The 23,064-nt window shown below is 37.1% G+C and overlaps 1 protein-coding gene across 1 annotated transcript in view; it reads left to right on the top strand.

Annotated features, from left to right (window-relative positions):
- The first annotated feature begins 357 nt into the window (after positions 1 to 357).
- Positions 358 to 23,064, top strand: part of LOC134531907 (inositol 2-dehydrogenase-like) — a 41,190-nt gene continuing 18,483 nt past the window's right edge. Inside the window, exons 1-2 of the mRNA XM_063367939.1 lie at positions 358 to 617; positions 21,154 to 21,239. Coding sequence (XP_063224009.1) covers positions 535 to 617; positions 21,154 to 21,239 — 169 coding nt within the window. The 5' untranslated portion in view covers positions 358 to 534. The remainder of the gene's footprint in view (positions 618 to 21,153; positions 21,240 to 23,064) is intronic.

The following is a 23,064-nucleotide window of genomic DNA, read 5'->3' as shown; positions in this document are numbered from 1 at the left end:
AGTTTTCGGTACTTAAATTTAAATATTGTAATGGTAAAAATTTTATTAATTTTAATATGAAATTTGTTTGAGTGATGAATAAGAAATTAATTAAAGATTTGGTGCTAAGGGGGGGGGGTGGGGTTGGTTTGAACCCCTAACCTCCCCCCCCCTGGCTACGCCCTTGCCCCTAAATAGTTTACTTGTGAACCCAGCCTTCCCCTTGCTTTCCTCGTGGCAAACGACGCATCAACATACTCTCCTATCGCCATGCGCGCCGGCGATAGGTAGTTAGTTACCTTTGGACACCAAGCGAAAGGAAAGGGGGAGGGGGAAGTCTCAGAAGTATATATTTACGCACGCGCGGCAGACCGGCAGTGCTGCCAACTGCCTGCTGCCAAGGTCGTGGTCTCCGGCGAGCGAGCGCCAGTGTTGTCGCGTCGCAGCCTTGCACACTGCACGGGAGCTCGTGTGTCTGCCGCCCCGCCGTCGCCGAAGCAACTAGCAACTAGCAACTAGCAACTAGCAACAAGCAACAAGCAACAAGCAGCTGCCATGGCGACCCTCAAGTTCAAGGACCCGTCCCCGTACAAGCTGCCGCCCCCGCAGCCGCATAGCAGCGACTACGTGTTCGAAGAGTAAGTCTCGCCGCTCTTTGAAATTATTATGCTTTACATGATTTCGTGTTTTTGCTTGTATAAAAAAAAAAATTTGCCTTGAGGCAGCCACAACGCGGGAAACGTAAAAAAAAAAAAAAAAAAAAAAAAAAAAAGGAAGCAGATCACCATCACGCCTACATTGCTTTTACAGTATACATAAGTCTCAATGAGGTTAAATTTTGCGGTTCCGAATAATCAATCTATTAAAAAAAAAGTTTCAAGATACCTACGAAAACATAACACGGGTCGGGATTTATAGATATAATAAAAAAAATAAACTACAAAGTAATAATAGAAAACTTAGATGAAACAATTTTTTAACGCATTTAAAACGTAAACAAACATGTCTACCACCTCGGCCAAATACTCGTGTGTGTATTGGTCACGCGGAGTAACGTAACGTAAAAGGAAGAGATAGGAATTGCCGCATGCGTAAAATTGTAGATATTCCGTTCCGTGATATCCTTCTCCGTTTCGGTGTCATTGTAGAACGGGCTTCGAAAGTGAAACTTCACACGTCAATAATCCAAATGAATAGTAAAACAAAATATTAAATCACTTATTTGAATGATTGAAACTGAACAATGAAGTTGACACTGGACGATATTCACAATCGTGACAAACGTGGCTAGTCTTAAAGTTGTCTTGCAAAACTGGGCTGAAGTTCGCTCTATCCTGCGGCTCTATCCGGCCGCCCGGAACTGAGAGCTTGGAACAACAACAGCCTAAGTCATTCCACGCAAATACGGCAATTACCATCCAAGTTTTAATTGTTTTCCAAGAGAATGAGCAGTCATAACGTTGAAGCAGTTACAAGATAACATAAATACATCTGTTTACTATAAATAAAAATTAAATTTACTGTGTAAACCAACGTACAGGTTGTCCCAAGTACTCTGAAAGCCACCAAAGTGTTGTTTTATATTGCGTATTTCACAAATGAAGGTGACCCAAAATCCTCCAAGATATATACAGACCAAAATAATATATAGGGGTGTTCCTACAGGTGTCCTTAATAAATAAAAAATAAATTTGGAAGGATTTACAACGTATCCGTTGCACAAGACCCTCTTAGGGTGTCCAAAGTGTTGTTTTTAAGGTATTTAACAGAAAACTTTATTTTTTTTCGAAACTTTGGCCTACACGTAACGCCACGGCAGGTACATAGGACCTTTCCTCTATGATCCTTCTAACAAAAACATATTAATTTCCAGAGGTAAGCCCCGTACGAGACTCTCCAGGGCCTCCTAGGGCCTCCAAAGTGTGGTTTTTAACGAAATTATCACAAACATTAATTTTTTACATAACTTTATGCCGCTGGAAGTGACAGACGTGGCATATAGGGGTGTTCCTACAGGTGTCCTTAATAAATAAAAAATAAATTTGGAAGGATTTACAACGTATCCGTTGCACAAGACCCTCTTAGGGTGTCCAAAGTGTTGTTTTTAAGGTATTTAACAGAAAACTTTATTTTTTTTCGAAACTTTGGCCTACACGTAACACCACGGCAGGTACATAGGACCTTTCCTCTATGATCCTTCTAACAAAAACATATTAATTTCCAGAGGTAAGCCCCGTACGAGACTCTCCAGGGCCTCCTAGGGCCTCCAAAGTGTGGTTTTTAACGAAATTATCACAAACATTAATTTTTTACATAACTTTATGCCGCTGGAAGTGACAGACGTGGCATATAGGGGTGTTCCTACAGGTGTCCTTAATAAATAAAAAATAAATTTGGAAGGATTTACAACGTATCCGTTGCACAAGACCCTCTTAGGGTGTCCAAAGTGTTGTTTTTAAGGTATTTAACAGAAAACTTTATTTTTTTTCGAAACTTTGGCCTACACGTAACACCACGGCAGGTACATAGGACCTTTCCTCTATGATCCTTCTAACAAAAACATATTAATTTCCAGAGGTAAGCCCCGTACGAGACTCTCCAGGGCCTCCTAGGGCCTCCAAAGTGTGGTTTTTAACGAAATTATCACAAACATTAATTTTTTACATAACTTTATGCCGCTGGAAGTGACAGACGTGGCATATAGGGGTGTTCCTACAGGTGTCCTTAATAAATAAAAAATAAATTTGGAAGGATTTACAACGTATCCGTTGCACAAGACCCTCTTAGGGTGTCCAAAGTGTTGTTTTTAAGGTATTTAACAGAAAACTTTATTTTTTTTCGAAACTTTGGCCTACACGTAACGCCACGGCAGGTACATAGGACCTTTCCTCTATGATCCTTCTAACAAAAACATATTAATTTCCAGAGGTAAGCCCCGTACGAGACTCTCCAGGGCCTCCTAGGGCCTCCAAAGTGTGGTTTTTAACGAAATTATCACAAACATTAATTTTTTACATAACTTTATGCCGCTGGAAGTGACAGACGTGGCATATAGGGGTGTTCCTACAGGTGTCCTTAATAAATAAAAAATAAATTTGGAAGGATTTACAACGTATCCGTTGCACAAGACCCTCTTAGGGTGTCCAAAGTGTTGTTTTTAAGGTATTTAACAGAAAACTTTATTTTTTTTCGAAACTTTGGCCTACACGTAACACCACGGCAGGTACATAGGACCTTTCCTCTATGATCCTTCTAACAAAAACATATTAATTTCCAGAGGTAAGCCCCGTACGAGACTCTCCAGGGCCTCCTAGGGCCTCCAAAGTGTGGTTTTTAACGAAATTATCACAAACATTAATTTTTTACATAACTTTATGCCGCTGGAAGTGACAGACGTGGCATATAGGGGTGTTCCTACATGTGTCCTTAATAAATAAAAAATAAATTTGGAAGGATTTACAACGTATCCGTTGCACAAGACCCTCTTAGGGTGTCCAAAGTGTTGTTTTTAAGGTAGGCCAAAGTTTCGAAAAAAAATAAAGTTTTCTGTTAAATACCTTAAAAACAACACTTTGGACACCCTAAGAGGGTCTTGTGCAACGGATACGTTGTAAATCCTTCCAAATTTATTTTTTATTTATTAAGGACACCTGTAGGAACACCCCTATATGCCACGTCTGTCACTTCCAGCGGCATAAAGTTATGTAAAAAATTAATGTTTGTGAAAATTTCGTTAAAAACCACACTTTGGAGGCCCTAGGAGGCCCTGGAGAGTCTCGTACGGGGCTTACCTCTGGAAATTAATATGTTTTTGTTAGAAGGATCATAGAGGAAAGGTCCTATGTACCTGCCGTGGCGTTACGTGTAGGCCAAAGTTTCGAAAAAAAATAAAGTTTTCTGTTAAATACCTTAAAAACAACACTTTGGACACCCTAAGAGGGTCTTGTGCAACGGATACGTTGTAAATCCTTCCAAATTTATTTTTTATTTATTAAGGACACCTGTAGGAACACCCCTATATACCATTTGTATCACTTCCAGCGGCATAAAGTTATGTAAAAAATTAATGTTTGTGATAATTTCGTTAAAAACCACACTTTGGAGGCCCTAGGAGGCCCTGGAGAGTCTCGTACGGGGCTTACCTCTGGAAATTAATATGTTTTTGTTAGAAGGATCATAGAGGAAAGGTCCTATGTACCTGCCGTGGTGTTACGTGTAGGCCAAAGTTTCGAAAAAAAATAAAGTTTTCTGTTAAATACCTTAAAAACAACACTTTGGACACCCTAAGAGGGTCTTGTGCAACGGATACGTTGTAAATCCTTCCAAATTTATTTTTTATTTATTAAGGACACCTGTAGGAACACCCCTATATGCCAAGTCTGTCACTTCCAGCGGCATAAAGTTATGTAAAAAATTAATGTTTGTGATAATTTCGTTAAAAACCACACTTTGGAGGCCCTAGGAGGCCCTGGAGAGTCTCGTACGGGGCTTACCTCTGGAAATTAATATGTTTTTGTTAGAAGGATCATAGAGGAAAGGTCCTATGTACCTGCCGTGGCGTTACGTGTAGACCAAAGTTTCGAAAAAAAATAAAGTTTTCTGTTAAATACCTTAAAAACAACACTTTGGACACCCTAAGAGGGTCTTGTGCAACGGATACGTTGTAAATCCTTCCAAATTTATTTTTTATTTATTAAGGACACCTGTAGGAACACCCCTATATACCATTTGTATCACTTCCAGCGGCATAAAGTTATGTAAAAAATTAATGTTTGTGATAATTTCGTTAAAAACCACACTTTGGAGGCCCTAGGAGGCCCTGGAGAGTCTCGTACGGGGCTTACCTCTGGAAATTAATATGTTTTTGTTAGAAGGATCATAGAGGAAAGGTCCTATGTACCTGCCGTGGTGTTACGTGTAGGCCAAAGTTTCGAAAAAAAATAAAGTTTTCTGTTAAATACCTTAAAAACAACACTTTGGACACCCTAAGAGGGTCTTGTGCAACGGATACGTTGTAAATCCTTCCAAATTTATTTTTTATTTATTAAGGACACCTGTAGGAACACCCCTATATATTATTTTGGTCTGTATATATCTTGGAGGATTTTGGGTCACCTTCATTTGTGAAATACGCAATATAAAACAACACTTTGGTGGCTTTCAGAGTACTTGGGACAACCTGTACGTTGGTTTACACAGTAAATTTAATTTTTATTTATAGTAAACAGATGTATTTATGTTATCTTGTAACTGCTTCAACGTTATGACTGCTCATTCTCTTGGAAAACAATTAAAACTTGGATGGTAATTGCCGTATTTGTGTGGAATGACTTAGGCTGTTGTTGTTCCAAGCTCTCAGTTCCGGGCGGCCGGATAGAGCCGCAGGATAGAGCGAACTTCAGCCCAGTCTTGCAAAGACATGTTAAAGCTCTTCCGTTTACGTTACTCCGTGCGATCAATGGGCGCTTTCCCTACATCGAGCGCTCCAATCCAGAGAGTTGCACTATTCGTTACGCCCTGATGTGTCATCGTCTCGACTTACCTACCGGCTGTGACGAAGTTTCACAAAGTTCATAACATAACTATCGTTTATTATTTGTAAATAGTTTTATCGAGTCAATAAGTGTTTATTGTATATGCATTTAATTGAATTTGAGAATCTTCACAAACCAATTAATATTTTAATCCTAGTATGAAATAAGGGCGTGAAAATGAGTGGTATATACAGTTTTGAATTAAGAGGTTGGATGTAGCCGTCGTCATAACATGCAAAATTTTTAGGAAATCACTCATTGATGGATAAAAATTTGGTTAAACCGATAACCTGATTTAAAAACTATATTTTAAGGATTTAAGGAAAACCATATTTTGACTGATTTATGAATAATGCAATGAAGAACTACTCTCGTGGAACATTGTGGGAACTTCTAGTACATTCTAGAACATTATGGAAACTTAATGTAAATATAATTATATATGTTAATGAGCTTGACATTTGGGCAGTCTCAGGTATGTCGATTATGGCCTGTGCCGCTAGTTGAAACGCCAATTAAAATAACTTACCTATTTACTCTCGTAAGCTAAGCATTAAAGAAAATTATTTTCCCCTTGCGCAAAAATGAACTGTTATTACACACAAAAAAAAATTCAGACCAAAGATTATAGTTGTGTCCAGAGGTTTATAACATAGGTATTTAAAAGGGTTTGATAGTATGTGTGTTAAGTGAGTAATTAATTTTTCTTCTTCTGCGACCTTATTTTGGTAATTCCTCGTAGTAAGGGTTAGCCATATCATTAGATGGTTAACAGTAGGTTCAAACGGAACTAGTCAGCAGTGTACGTAGAATTTCATTTGGGGAGAGGGGGAATAGGGCCACTTTGCCTGCTGTTTGCTTTCAATATTTCTATTTATTTTGTTGGTGGGAATTATACATATATTAATTTAATTTCTGCTCACCCCCTCCCCTTGCATACACCCTTTGATCTAACACTGTGCCTACTTCAGGGGCCCGCCGAGTCAGAGGTGTACTTGTGTTAGGCTAAGTTCGACGCTCGCTGGTGCTTCTAGCGCGGTATCGCCTCTAAGCGCAAGGTCATGGACTGGCGTGCAGTTTTATCGTCGTGCGCAGGGAAACAATGAGATATTAAAGGTAAACATAACATCATATGGCAGGGGAAATAAAGATAAAGGTGTACTGCAAGTCCCATGAGTGCTTTCGAGAATCTGTTCCGGATGTATCATGCTTAAAAAATTATACTGAAAACCCGCGTTTTTGGCCATTTTCACACTTCTAAAAATACAGTTTAGAAACGAAATCCGGAAACAGAACTACTTACCCACCCTGAGCGTATTATTAAATGCTTTTCGTAAACAGACAGCACTCTGATATCTTGAGCAGTTTTCAGAAGGTGTTTTTTTTCCTTCTGAAGTTCTGCACCCCATGTGTGTGCCCAGGCAGACGGGGCCATTCATTTGTACATTTTTAAGCTCTAACCACTATTTTTCTCTCCATTGCAGAAATGATTGGTCATGAAAAAATTGTTTCTGACAAATGTTTTAGATAAGGTTTACAATATTTTTTGACTGGCTCCAAAATTGTGTGTACTCAAGTTTCGAGAGTGCGCGGGATATTTGTTTGAAATATATTTTACGCCTGCCTTGTCACCCTAAGCGCTTTTATCGAATAACAGTATATATAGTCTGTGTCATGTAACTTGTTTAGTAATTGATAGTTTTTAAAAGTAGTATGTACGAATTCTGGTGCTACTTAATTTTTTTTTCTGTCAACAGTGTTTGTAAATCACTTAACACGGTTGTCAATTTTCATAAACAAACATCGTTGTAACACTGATAGGTACTTCTTTAGAGAACTGCCAGAATTTATGACATGTTACGTGTCACATATTTTAATTAAAATAATAATCACATAGGTTGGTTGGTCCTGTAATTTGGCACCAAACTAAACTTTATGTTACACTGTTAGAAATTACGGTAAATTTACGGATTTTTCAATGAATAAGTTAACTCAAATAAACAAATACTTCTTAACTTCAAATAACTAAATCTTCGTAGAAATTACCCCGCATTTTGACTTTCCAGTTGTATTTTTCGTTCTAAACAAAGGTAAATACACGAGTGGGCAAAAGAAGAGTGTTCTTGCTGTAGACTTAACCAGTTTTTAAATTGTTTTGCTGAAATATACCAAGAAATTTCTTTTGGATTCATGTTCAAAGTAAGTGAACTGAGTGACCGTAAATTCACGATGATCCCTGGGTAATCTGTAACCAGCGTTCTTCGTAAATAATTGTAGGTGAAAATTTCTAATAGTGTGCATGTAAGGCTCATGCGGTTTCTTCCAATGGAACCTAGTTTATCCGTAGAGACCGGAAAAATTCGCGGATTCATTTCGTGATAGGCTTAACTTCAAACATGTGAGCAATTCTGCTGGTTCTACTATTGGCTCGCAGTTTAACTGGAGCTCTCTGGGCCAATGGTAGACTATTGACCAAAGAAGCGTCATATCATAAGCCACCCAGTGGAAACGCCTCACAAGTTAGCACCCAATGAACACGCGTGTTTGCTTGAGAAATGCAAAGGATCATGGAAGCTATACTAGAGGCCAATGAATCCGCGAATATTTTCAGGTCTCTAATTATCCGCCACGTCTTGCAAGGTTAGAGGCGTTTAGTAAGCAGAGGACGAAGGCAAGTCGCGACGGTTAAGCAGGAAATCACACGCAACTTGGAGCCAAGACACGAAGTCAGAAGTCGCGGTGCGGGTCAGAGCGACCCGAAACGGCTGCAAACCCCCAAATATGGAATAAGGACGATCTTACACGCACCAGTGATGCGTGACTGCCGTGGCCGGCGAGGTTGAAAATATTCTTTGGGCTATTTGAAGTGTTTTGTGCCCGTCCCGCTGCAGGCGATGCTGTCGCCGTCGCCGACGGACCACTTAAGGGCGACATTCCCTCGTGGGTGCTCAAGGACGCAGTTGCCAGACGACGCATGGAACACTGTCCATTGTGAGCAGGCATCCGTATGAGATCACGCTCGGTGAAGTTACGGACCGGCCACGGCACAGTCGCGTCATTGGTGTGTGTAAACCGGCCTTAATTGACCCCGCAACATCCTTCATTAGGCCGGTCTCATCCGTCCGTCAGTCCCTTTACCTGCAGCCAACTCAAGATGGTCTGGAAAATTCGATCCTTCCGTCCTTCCTCTCGTCAGCCAGTTGCTTGGTGAACTCGTACTTCATACTTCTGACGCACAGACGAGGTGGATGTAAGTCAAGTCACATAAACCATATTTTTCAAGAGAGCAGTCTTAAGACTTTTAAATTACCACCTGACTTATTCACTCGACTATTTTCTAACCAAAATAAGTGAATTTTCGTAATATCGTAGATTTTAGTGTTGTATGCTACTATAAAGAACATCAAACGGTGGCCAAGTTTATTGTAAAAAGTGCATTTTGTTCAAAAGAGGACGTAGTTTTATGCCTCCGAGGTATAGAATATATACATATTATATATATAAAGTTGGTTGCGCTAGTCAATTTTTATCGAAAAAGCTTTTGGAGTTTTTTATTCTTTCAACATTTTGTGTAACACAGCTGGCAATTCAACCTCGTGCACCGAGGCTGCTCTGCGAGTAGGCTCGTGATTAAAACAGTAATTTAAAACAATACTTAAAAAATAATCTGTGAGGTTCTTATATGTCCTATATTGCATGGGCGTATATCCCAGGAGGGAGGGAAGATTGAATGGGGGTTGATCTAGAGAGCTTAGGCCTGTCTGTCTACCTCGAGGTAAGTCGAGTGGAATTGAACATGGTTTGAACTGCGCGGACATTTCTAAATATACCCAAAACCCTTCAGCTCCGGACTGTAATGGACCAACCTAGTCATCCGCGTACGCTAAATGGAGCTGTCCAAATTGTCCAATTTAAATTCGTGGAAAACTCTGGTTACGAAAACATCCTTGCATCTTCGTAAATTTACAGATGATCAATTTACACTGATATGAACGCGATCTCGTTAGAATCTTCTTGAAGTGCAGACAAAATATTAAAAAACATGTTAAATCTGCGCGCGCACACTAGGTGCAGGGCTTCAGGGGAAAAAAACCACAAGCGATTTATAAAATTCTCCAGATATTCAAATGAAGTCTGTTTACGAAAAGCATTTTATATTACGCTGAGAGTAGACAATTAGTTATATTTTCGTTATTGCCTTTTTAAACGTTAGTTTTAGAAGAGTGAAATAGGATAAAACGAGTGTTTTCAGAATTATTTTCAGGCATGCAATTCCCAGTAAAGATTATTGAAAGCCCTCAAGGGACTTGCTTTTCACCTTTACCTTCATTTCTCTGCCAAATAATGTTATGGTTATCACTCAAATCTCATAGTTATCCTATGCACGGAAAGAAGACTGCGCGCCAGATCAGAGGCGATACCGTGCTAGAAGTACCAGCGTGCGTCGCACTTATCATCCCGCCTCACTAACACAGATACACCCTTAAGTAGGCGGGCCTCATTAAGTATTGCTTCCAGTTTTTCACCCTGTGTTTACGACACAGAACAGGGAAGTTGGAATATGCATACTTTTTTATACGAAGATTCGGTTATTTGGAACTACCAAGGTCTTTTTGTTTATTTGAGGTAAATTCTTTACAATGTTCTTACAGTTACTATTTACTGTAATTTCTTACAGTGCAGGCTTGGACTTAAAAAAATTATACAAGAAGAACAATGGTTATTTTACAACACACTAGTGTTTAGAGGCCATGCATTGTTGAAGTGTTATATAACTGATAAGATATAGCCTACCTGCTCAGTGGAAAACATCAGATCGATAATGCGTAAGAATGTTATATGTGGTACTCGAGGGATTTATTTTTCTGTGAGCATGCTTACAACAGTAAATGTTATCTTATCACTTCTCAACTTAACTGGTTTTCTACTTTAAATTCACGTAAACACATCAAACCGCGTGTTTGAAATATTTTTTTGTTCAACGCTCAAAGTTCTATTTTTATATAATCAAATATGACTTATGCCATTGTTTATTAAACCCCAAAATGCAAACTTATCATTAGTTTTCATCGTGGGAAGTTTTTGTAATCAATATGGTTTTTTACTTTAGTATGAAGACCATTTCACTCCTTCAAATGTATCTAGGTACTGTTACGAAACGAGAGTTCTAGTCAACAGCAATTTGTTCAGAATACTTTATCGAACTCGGAAGGATTTCTTTGTGTAGGGCCTTAAAGAACTGCCGCTCTACTATAAAAATGAATTTTAAGGAATTGGGTGAAGCCTATCTAACGTACCATCGGTCTGCTGTTGGATTGAATGGAATGATCTGTGCTTAATGTCTCGTCTCGTCTCGACATCAGGGTCTTTATGTAGACGACGAAGAGCGATGAGATGCTAAAGCAGCATTGACAGAATTAATATGTGTGTGTTGTTGTGGGAGGGGGAAGTGCCCCAAGTAACCCGCAAGGAAACCCACAGGTACATAAACGTCCATCATCCACGTTCTCCCCACCTGATCAAAAAAAACAAACAAACATATGAGCGAGTCTTTCAGTACTCGTCAGAGAAGTGTTACATCTAACCTCGATAACGAGCAAATTCGTGTGTTCTCATGTTAACAAGTTTCTAGTTGCAGATTCCAGTATGTGGTGGCGAACTTTATATACGTTTGTTGTAGAATAATGATTTCCTGACTTATATTATTTTTTAGTGGGGCCAATTTTTGAATTTTAATTGGTTCATCCAAACGCACGAGTTACTTTGGCGCGGACAGGATAAGAAGTCACATTAAGTCACACGAAGTAAAATAAATTATAACCTCATCTCAAATAAACATTATTTTGCACTAACTTAATAAATAAATTTCGCCGTACATTCTTTCTTAACTTTTTCACTACACCGTAATTTAAACCTTTGCTTCCAATTACTTACGAAACACATTTTCATTTTTACAGAAAACTGTAGAAAATATAATTGTACATACTCTCTATGACGTTAAAAAAAACTTTTGGAAAAAATAATTATCATTGCAAGGTGGTTTGTTTCTGAAGATCTGCACAACACTTAGGCGAGGCTCTTGGGAGTGTTTTGTGCAGATTTAACATATTTATAAATATTTTGTTTGCACTGCAAGAAGATTCTCAAGAGATCTTGTTCAAATCAATGTAAATTGATTATCCGAAAATTTACGAAGATGCAAGGATGTATTTGTAACCAGAGCTCTCCGCGAATTTAAAAATTGAAAAATGTGTACAGCTCCTGTTCAGCATTAGCGAATAACTGGGTTGGCCAATTCCAGTTTGGTGCTGATGTGTTCTGGGTGTATTTAAAAATGTCCGCGCAGTCCAATCCATGCGACACAGCTTCGAATCTTTGGAGGGGCAATTGACTTGGAGGGGGGGGGGGATTTTTATTGTTATGGATTACTTCCCATTTAAATGGAGAGTTAAAATTCTTTAGAAAATAAATGTACCAATTTTTTTTTTTTTTTTCGCTTTTTATCTTTAAGAATGAAGTAGCGTATTTTTGTTCTTTGTACAGGGGCGACTCCAGAGCCCCGCGTAAAATTTTATTTTGTTTGTAATGTTTTTTAATTAAATATGGACAAAAATGGGAAAAATAATAATTAAATTGTCATTAGCATTTTTTTAATGTGCTGGTTAATATCAACTAGCATCAGTATAATTCGTCAGGACAATGTCGCTATTTCTTAAGATAAGTCAGCAAACTTCGTCGAAATTTAAGTTTCCGTGCACTTTGGATGTAGCAGACGCGATGGTAAAATGTTGCAATCAGATCCGTCTCCGTTTACGTGATTCGTCTCCGTTTCCGTGGCATTGCAGAACGGGCATTGAATCACAGGAACGCTGCGAGTGCAAAATGTGCCGGCAGTTCCAAATGCAGCATCAGCACAGTGACCGTCGCGTTGTCCTGGTCGCGAAGGCAGAGCACGTAGCCGCGCGTCTCGAACAACCCGTGTCCTTGGATCCGGACCTGGGTTCAAGTGTGCTTGATTGGTCGCTACGCTGCGTTACGCAACGCACACTATCCAGATTTAAACTAGTTTTGACTGGATCCGACCCATGTTGTGCTATGGAATGTAACATTTGACATCAGCTGATACTGGCTCGTTGCCCGTGTGTTTGTGAATTCCTTTTCGGTGTCCATTCTTGTGGTTTTTAAATGACAACCGGTTTTAAACATTCCCCATTTAAAAAATACCATTCAAAGAACGTCTCATAAGAGTATATTTATTAACTAATTAGCATTGATATGCCTATACTTCATTACCTAATTATCATTATATAGTCAGTTGATTACCTTTTAGATCACATTTTTTTCCTAACCTGCTTCACCCAAAATGCCAGGCAAAGTAAAGTGAGTAATTACATAGTATATGTGTACAACTTCACCCATTAAATACAATGGCGAAATATTCGTGAACTTTCAAGAGAGCATAAAATAAATACTATTTGTATCATTCTCTGACCTTAGATATAATTTACCTTCAATCGCAGAATGATTTTGCATAGTTCCCCCCAACATCCCGTGACAATATTTGTTTTATTAGTTGGACGGAATTTTACTGTAAAATGTTCCCAGATATTTGGCTACAAAAAAATTTGCTTGTTAGCGTTGCCAGCAAAAAAATCTTAATATAAATACTACTTAAATATCAGAATTATATGTGTTTTGTTTACTTAGTGCGTAGGTTGGCATCTTGGCAACTACAAGTTAGGCTGGAATCACAGTTGAAAAAAAATAACATTAATATTATCAAGGTTGTGTGCCTAAGAATCGACTGCCATATTTGCGATCCTACTTATTTACAACACACAGGACTGTCCTGTCTTGTGCATGGGAGATGCCATGCGCATATGAATAAACTTCATTTCTGTAACGGAAGCATGGCGCAACAGCTAATGAGAGCAAAGTTGGGTGCCATTATGGCGGGAGTTGGAAACTGTTTATATTTATCTATTATATGGCGGTAGGGAATTATCAGGATTTAAACATGCACAGGTAATTCTTTCTTTAAAATTGAAATCATAATTATTTAGATAATGACATGAAAATACTAAAAAAAAAAAAAATATTATTTAGATTTCTTAAAAGTTGTTTACTGACATGTTTTCTTTCCCTATCATAACCTTATAAGATTTTAGTTGAAAAATATTATTTATAGGCTGCTGGACAGCTGTCGCAGGCAAATCATACTTAAAATATTTATTTACAGACTCAACCAGCGTAGGTTATTTCCACAACGAAATTTCACAGACTGAAATTAACACATAATAATTCAATTGTGAATCGATTTCGCACAGGTCGTAGGCTAATGTCTTGTGCATGTCCTGTCATGCACTCGCTTATGTTTTACAATTGAACCCAGAGCAAATATTGTAATAGGATAATATGGGAAACTCCGGCCAATTAGCATTGGCGAAGCGCGAGACACCAGACTGCAGCGCATTCTAGCGGCGTGGACTGAAGAAAGCCCCGCGTAATTCAATTTTACGTGCATATTAAAGGCAACATGTTTACACAATTAAGTGCTGTTTTTACCAAAACTAGAAATTCAAACAAATTTAATGCTATTATTCATACAGAACTCTTCTCAGGCTTTATTTAAAGGTATGTGTCAAAGATAGATATGTAATTATGTGCAAAATATAATCTATCAAAATAACTGAACAAGTAGTATGTAGTATCTAATTGGTTTTCCAGCTGTTTTATTTTTAAGGAAACAAGAACAACTAGTTTTAGTAACGGAAGTAAATTGTATGCATTAAATTAATTTCTCACCTGAAAATGTGACTGCATTTTAAATAAAATTCCTTAATTAAACCGAAAGAAACTGCTGTAAACAAATCATGTTACAAGAATGGTAAGGAATTATAATAAATAATTACTTTATAATAAGAGACAAAAATATAAAACAAAGGGGTTAAAATTGTGAATACGCGAAACGCGAAACACTTACTGCGTTGCGTCCGCTGGAAATCTGATAAAAGACTTTGAGCAGTTAGTAATGTTGTAATTTTTGCAGCCAAACACCGCACAAATATTTCCGGCCATTCTGAATTACTGTTCACATAATAATGTGTTTATTTATTCGCAAATAGAACCATCATCTTATAGCACCAAACACACTTCAATGCCTTTTACCGCCGTTTCCAAAGCGTAGGTTCAGTCCACGCCGCCAGGTTCGCTGAACAACATGTCTCGCATTTTTTTTGTCTGTTTCCCATATTATCCTATTACAATATTTGCCCAGAGTAAATCCACGGAGGCAGAAAAACCACAGCGCACCCGAGCTTGTATTGGCAAGGTGACCAATTGATTCGCTGACGCGTACTGTCACGTGGTGGCCAAAGTTCTGTACCACGGAAAATTAATTGTAAGTACCTGGCAAACGTTCTGATTGCTGTATCTAGCATGCCGGACTGCATCAAATAAAACCAAATAAGCATAGATTATCGATGAACTACATGAAAAACATTGTACAAATAAAAAAAAATAAAAGTTCAATGTAAAAACAACTAAATTTTTGGTAAACAACTTTTCGTGGCTTATGTAACTAACTGATTTCGCACCTTGGCCATGTGGGTAAACTGTTAGGAAATGTTACCTAACATACGAGAGAGGGGAAAAAAACTTCGAGAACCAAGTACGATAACCTTGATGCTGGACCTCACTAAAATTGGTAGATACATTTAGCGTTTCTAAGCGTGGTTTTGCGATTCTAAAACGCAAATATTTTTCTGCCCTCTTAGGGTCTTGTCACGTTTTCGGCAACAGTATCGCCATCATTTCCCACTCTACAGTGAAGTTTAAAGCAAATGTGTTAAAATTACTCCAGTGTGATTCGTTAGGTTACTTTTTAACAGTTTGCAGTCAAATTTCTCGATTAGCATTACTCTATAAAGTCACTTAATTTGCTACAACAAATGTTTTTTACAGGAGCCCCTGCTAAGTAATAGTTTGACAAACAAAATTTTAGTTTGACATAATTGTAGTAAAAGCAAGCCGTCACTTTCACGGAGCAACAATTTTCTTAATTAGAATGTTAGCTACTATTGCTTTTCAGAAACGTCTTGTGTTTCAAGCAAAATTATTGCAACATTAAAAAAATATATAAAATAAAACAAAAATTATTAATAAAAAATTTACTAGGATAATCATTATAGTTTAATGTTAAATTGCAACAAAATTTTCTGCGAGAATTTTGTTTAACAAACAAGTGATTTTAAAAGGTTAGGTAATGTTGAGGTTTAACGCATATTCTTTGCTGATACGTTATCATCTTCAAGTGAAAACGTACATTCTGTCGTTACAGTTATAGTCGGTCGAACTTTCTCATGTGACAAAATACCGTCAGATTCGAATCGCTAATAACTACGAGACTAATAATGAGTCAACAATGGTTCACCCCACAAAGTATGGATCATGTCTGTACGTGTTTGTCGAGCAGTATTTGTTTTGCCTGTGACGTCATCGTGCCGTGTAGACGCATGCGCGTGACTGTCACGTATTAGCTCTGTGTAAAGTTATAAACTGGTGTAGTGTGGAAAGGCGTTTCAGAGATTGTTTGGACATCCAGTAGATGGCAGTAAAGTCGCACGTTTTAATCTGGGTACATGGATAAAGCATTGACTTACCGGTCTTCTCTTATATAGTCTTTGGCGTTAAGCGAGTTCATTGACCCGGGTGTCATGGAGGAGAACTTGCGGAACACTTCTAGGACCCAAAGTAAGACAGTAAAAATGTTAGCAGGACTATAAATAAAAAAGTCATTAAATTTAAAGTTAAAAAATAATTTAAGATGTCGTCTCACATGACTCACAAATATGCTCGGAATTATAGAAAACGCAAGTCGGAGAAAAGTTCGCGTCGAAAGGAATCCAAAAAAAGCCTAAGAAGTCCAGTGTCGAGCGAATGCGAGAGCTACGGAGGCGTCTAAAAGGAAATGAAATGAAATTATATTAAAAAAAAAAAAAAAAAACACGATTTAATTGTATGTATGAACTAAAAAGTAAAAAAAAAAAAATTAAATTTAAGTAATTTGTTTAACAGCGACAATTAACTACAACTTCGTTTAAAGAAAATTTTTAATAATCTTAAATTAAGAATTAAGTAATAAACAAAACAATTTTAATGAAACAAAAGCGTGGGGTTCTCTCGTCTTTCATTTTCATAATGACTCTATCCTAACGAATATACATTAGTTTTAGAAAATTTTAGATAACTGATATCAAGCACACCACGCTTTTTTCATTAAAATTAATTGTTTTGTTTATGTCTTGGTTCTTATTTTTTGGCTTTTTTTTTGTTACACGAAGTTGTAGTTAATTCTGACGCTGTTGAACAAATCACTTAAATTTAAAGTTTTTTTTAGTGTTTAGTTCACACAACAATTGAAGCGTGTTTTAAAGTGTTTTAAAATAAAATTTTATTTTTTTACTTTTTTCTCATATTGAATTAAATTTTTTATAAATTCCTCGAAAGGCTCTACAAAATCAATTCTCAAAGTCCCGAAAATTTCTGAACCCCCACCTCCCAAGGAGGTCCGATGGTGCCCTAAGGCCCTGGAAGCATGTCAAAATTAACGTACTTTAATTGTCCCGACTTAAAAAAATCTGGGGTAAATGATCTCTTCCCTGAGGGATGGCGGAGGGGGGGGGGGGGAGGACCTAGAATGTCTCGGAAACACTCCAAATAGAAAAATAATATAATTTTGAAATTTTCGAAATCTTGTGATTATGATCTTTTTCCCCCCCCCCCCCCCCCCCCCCCGCCTTCAACTCCGTGAAGTCGACTTAGGGCAAATTTTCTACCATGCCCCGGATTTATGGATATACAAAAAGCATGGTTATTGCCCTTAGCACGAAAGTAGTGGTATTTTTTGCCCCATTTGCCCCCCCTCCCTCCCCCTTCACGCCTACGGATCATGTAACCATAGTAAAAAAAAAGATTGATATTCGTATTACATATTTATACGAAACACTTAATGATTTTATCCCGATGTTTTTACGAAAAATTTACTGAGCGGACCCGAACTGCGCCTTTCTCTAGTTTTTATTGAATAACAATAATCATTTAATAATGATATTTTAATGTTTACTATTCTTCCAAATTAGTGCCTTTCACAACTATTAAGAAGCATTTTAGCATTGGCTTTTATACAGCTAGATTTGCTAACCTGCGTGACTTATATAGACTTATATATGTATATTCACGCTGTAGGTTTAAAAAATAGTTTCATATAATATTTACAGTGACGACATACTATGGCTATTAGTTCAAAGAGCATCAGAAACATAGAACAAAGAGGGAGATATAGAAGTGGGACTCTTTAAGTTGGGTTTACGATTAAAAGACTTAAGAACAATAAACTTAAACCTGTACGCCGACGAGCACATGGTTAAGTAATATCCTGTTTATAATTAAATCAGTCGTCGTTAATTCCAGCCATTAAAAACGGCTGAGAAAGCAGCTACGTTATTCAAGTTAAATTTTTGTATTCGTAGGTACCTTCTGCATTTTAAAGTGCATTTCGGTTTGTTATCTTTGCCGATTAATAACTTGTTAAAATTAACATTTTTATCCATGGTGGAATTGGTTTTGCACCTACTTGAAATATCACACACATGGCTAAGATTGTTCCTAAATACTTCAAAATTTCAGATCGTGACCTATAATCTGTACACAAATCAGAAACCGAGGATATTTAACTTTAATATATAAATACTAGTTCATTTAATTTTATTATTTTCATCTGTTGAAAGCCACCATAAAATGGCTTTACAGTTAGAATATATATTTAGGAATCATAAATAAATATTTACGTACTCGTGCAATAGCAAAAATTAACCAGGGACACATCAGAATTATCAATCTCAAATTAAAAAAAAAAAAAACAATCCGACCTTTTTTTAAATTTTTTGTGCAATGTTCGTCTAAGCATTTTATCATTTATTAACATGCTGCAAGTAATGCCGTTTTTCCTACTCCTTTCGTACTACATAATAACCTGCTTTCTGAACGAAAAATTATTTCGCGCCAAGAACACATTCTACTGTGCTCTGATTGGCTTTTTTTCTTCCTAACGTAACTTAAAGCAATGCGCTTCCCTTAATTCCTAAGGAAAATAATACAATAAAACCATCGTTGTTGTCTTAAGTCAACATATGATTCGCACACGACCCGTCATAATTCCTACAAGACAATCATAAACAATTTCACAAGTACATATACATAGTCATACGTTAAAGTACACTACTATTCTTAATTGAGGCACTAGCTGCAATAAGGGCCTTTGTGACTGAAGGCCCTTTTTTCGGAGAACGCATTTTCTGAATCTCCATGTTGTTTTTAGTATACTCACAAAGTTCTGTTCATTTCCAACCTCTTTGGAAGATTTTACAGCTGTTTTAATAGTTCAATGTCAAAGGCCCTTCTTGCAGAGAACATCTGGCTACTCTTCACTTGTGACTTTTGTGAAGAGTGTGCAGTGAAATTAGAGAATAACCCAAATGATGAATGTCGAAGACCTTATGAAGCTCACCGAAAAAAGGCTGAGAGATTCTATGAGCTGAAAAAAGAGTACATTGAAAAGGCTAAATCAACAGATTCTTCATGCTTGGTAATTGAGTTTGATTACTCTCAGAATCTTCCACTACCCAAGTTAACAGTAACAAAGCAATTCTATAAAAGACTTTTGTGGCTGTATGTATTTAATGCCCATGTACACAACGACAATTCCTCTTTTTTCTATACTATGTTGGAATCAACAGCAAAAAAGGGTCCAAACTCGGTTGCATCTTTCATTTTTTACTGCATCAGCAAGAAAGCCAATGAAATGACCAACTTGAAAGAGATTATTTTTCTTTCTGATGCAACAGGCGGTCAGAACAAGAATAAAACAATGATGATGTTCTCTTCTTGGGCTGCCAGAACTTTTGGTGTTGACATCACTCATGTCTACCCAGTAAGAGGTCATTCTTTTGGTCAGTGCGACCGGAACTTTGGTGTGTTGAAGTCATCATTGAAGAAAAAAGAAGTAATAGAGGTGCCTGATGTGTATTATTCCAAAATAGTTGAATGCCGCAATGAACCATCACCATTTGAACTCAAAATCAATATCGATATTCTCGACTGGGAAGACGCTTTAAGATCTCATTTTCTTAAGAGCCCACAATCATTAAGAAACAAATTTACGCTACAAAAATTTTCTAAACTAAAATACAAAAGGGATGGAACCATGGTGGCATATCCAGCATACGGAAATCTTGTATGTACACCGTACAGATTTATGAAGACACACCCTGAAGAAATCCAGCTGACAACATCCAAAAGAGTTCCACTGAAAGCAGCTAAAGTGAAGGATTTGCGAGACTTATTCATTTATTTGAAGGAGGACAGTAAAGTTTTTTATGAAAAGTTTCTAGCAGATGCGGTATTACAAGATGATAGCAATGAAACAGATAGTTTGAACGGAGATGTAAATGAAGAACTTGATTTGGCTAATGAATAAGAATGTTGCAATGATTTTTATTGATTTTTTCGTTTTTTATTTTTGCCTTATAGACAAATATTGTATTGGTTTCTAAAATTATTTTTGTTCTATTCATAGGCCTACTTATCATGATATTTCAAGTTTCTGAAGTTTTATTGCATCAAATAACCGATGTAAAAATGAAAGCCTTTAATGCAGAGAACTGAAAATTGGTCTTTTTCTTGTTCTCTAACAAAAGGGCCTTTGACATGGTTCTCTTCTTTATTTGTTCTAGATCAGAGTAATTGACTGTCTGGATTTCAAATGTCAGATCTCCATAGTAAAAGTTTTAACTAATCAAACACATAGGGTTGAATAGTTTTAATCTTCACTACAGCTTTCCACTACATGTATGAAAACTTTGACAGACGATATCTCAAAACACAATTTTTTAATGTAGGCCCTTATTGCAGCTACCGCCTCAATTCTCAAACTTAAACCCACATTTACAGTGGAAAATGAGACCATGTTTTGCGCGACATGTGACGCTATCTGTAATGTGGTCCCAAAACTACTAGCAAAAAAAAACTGGGGCGGGAGATTCAAATCTAAAGTGCTACTTTATAATGAAATTTTAACTATTGGACTAGCAATTGCTTAGGAGAAAGGATGTAAAAATGTGAAAAAGAAACAACAAAGAAAAACAAACACACAAAAAACTGTTTTGTAATATAAAAAAAAGCATGTTCTATATAAGTGAATAGGAGATTCCACACCACACAATATGTGGCTACCAAAATAAGATGGGTTAATTTTCACTCGTTTGTTTGCCTGATAATAGCTGATGCAATTTTTTTCTCACAATCAATGTAGCTGTGTTAGTATATTATGAAAGCGGGTGAGCCCAGAACTACTTGCCTCAGTCTCGGCAACTAAGAGTTTCTCCCCCATGATCAGAAATGCGCAGGCAGCTCATTGGAACCGCCAAGGCGACTGATGTGAGCTGAGCTGGACTGAGCTGAGAAAACTGAGCATAAAATCAGTAACCGAACTGCGTGGTTAGTGATTTCATGTAACGCGCAGTAAACAGTTTTCCATGGTTTTAATGATACTGAAGGCACGCGTGTGCTTGTCTTGTTGCAGATACAACAAAGACCTGTTCCTGAAAACGGATTCGAGAGGCCTGCAGAAGCCCGTGAACGTAGCCCTTTTTGGGTTGGGCCGAGCAGGTGAGTTGGTCGTAGATCGATGCACATCTGTTACTTATTTCTGACAAACAATAACTGTGTTTATGAATGCAATTTTCGTCAAGCTATCGTCAAGTGATTTGGGGAGGGGGGGGGGGATTTTTTGTGCTGCTACAAAAGAATATTGTCTAGGTTCCACCAAAAATTATTTATGGTGGCAGCAAAATAAATTTTGTTTCCTCGACCAAATTAATTTATTTAGTGACAACAAATCTTGTTGTTACTTATAAGTAGTGACCTGCAAATGTCTCATTATTGTGTTAGGCTAGACTATCCACAAGTTTACACAACCAATCAAGTGTGTAATTTTTCATTGCTCCTTCCACATTCCATCTTGCATATGATTGGTTCTTATAAGTAGGGGGAGCGGGTGGGTACTGGGACACACAATCTTTTGTTGTATTGTTGTCTCCCCCCTCTACCTAAGCTTTGTTTCGGAGGTGCGGGTTTTCCAACAATAGCTTTAGTAGGTTTCAAGCTGACAAAAATTAACCTGTCAAGAATGATTTTTACACCATCAATGGAGCGAGCTAATTGAGACAGTCGTATTAAATGAGCATTACTAGATCCTAATTGTTGCAAAGTGTCATTAGAATTTCCCTGTAGCATAATTTTAACTTTAGCTACAACTATACAATTCACAGCAGCCTCAAAACTATAGATTTTTTTTTCTCCAATAGAAGTGAGTGCATTTGACCAAATTTAGCATGAAATTCGGAAATACGAGAATTCAGCTGAGACAATGAGCACTGCTTGTTGATTTCAGTATTGCATATAGATTCAATGAGGGAATAGTACACCTGCTACTTACACCAATAAATCAACACAACAAATTCAATAAATAATTATTAATGGGCTTAACCCCTCTGGGGGAGGGGTGATTCTGATAAATTACCTAATTTGCATGTCCTTTGTGGGTCCCAGTACTCACCTACTCCACCTACTCCACCTACTCTTATAAATTTGGTAATTGTATTATCCTTCATAATGTTATTAATTCTAGCCGGTCTCCAAAGAATAACACAAATTTTTCATGACCATAATAATAAGTCCACTCTTAGGAATTAGCAATTTTTTTGTTATCAACACAAAATATCAGGTGACATAAATATCCGTAGTGGACATGAGAAATAATTTTTAGTTTACTTGCACCAAATTGTTGTTTATACAGGGTTATGGGAAAGTAAATTTGTAAATGTGCAAATCTAGCCAAAGGGAGTATAAATGAAACTACATGTAAATATATTACATATATTAAATTTTGAGTTGACAATGCGTTTGAGTTTTAGGGATTATTAAATGCGGCAACTATCGTAATTTTTGAATAAGTTACTCCCATGGTGTGGAAAAAGGGTAAAATCACTCATTCAGTGTTAGTGTATTTTTATATTTTTTCATGTGTAATTTGGAAAAAAATACACACAGTTTGTGAACGTTTACACATTCCTTGTTTAAAGTTACCACTATGGCATGTTAGTAGGTTAATATTCTAAAAACTCAATATTGGTGTAAAATACATACTTTCTGATTAAATTAACGATTATTCTGATATTTTCACACGCACAATGTCATTTTAAAAGTACATTAACATGAAGTAAAATACAACAGTGTTATGCGATAATAATACAGCAACATAGTTTTTGTAATTTTACATAGGCAGTGCATATTTAAACACTATTATAAGTTGTAAATTCACTCATTTGTATTACAGTGTGCATGTTAGGCAAGATTCCTTGTGAAATTTTCCCACTGAATCGTGTAATTTACACATAATGTTGGTAATATTCTTCGAATTAAATATTAATAA

This window comes from Bacillus rossius, chromosome 5 (genome assembly GCF_032445375.1).
Source record: "Bacillus rossius redtenbacheri isolate Brsri chromosome 5, Brsri_v3, whole genome shotgun sequence".
Taxonomy (NCBI): Eukaryota; Metazoa; Arthropoda; class Insecta; order Phasmatodea; family Bacillidae; genus Bacillus; species Bacillus rossius.
This window is presented reverse-complemented; position numbering and strand designations above follow the sequence as displayed.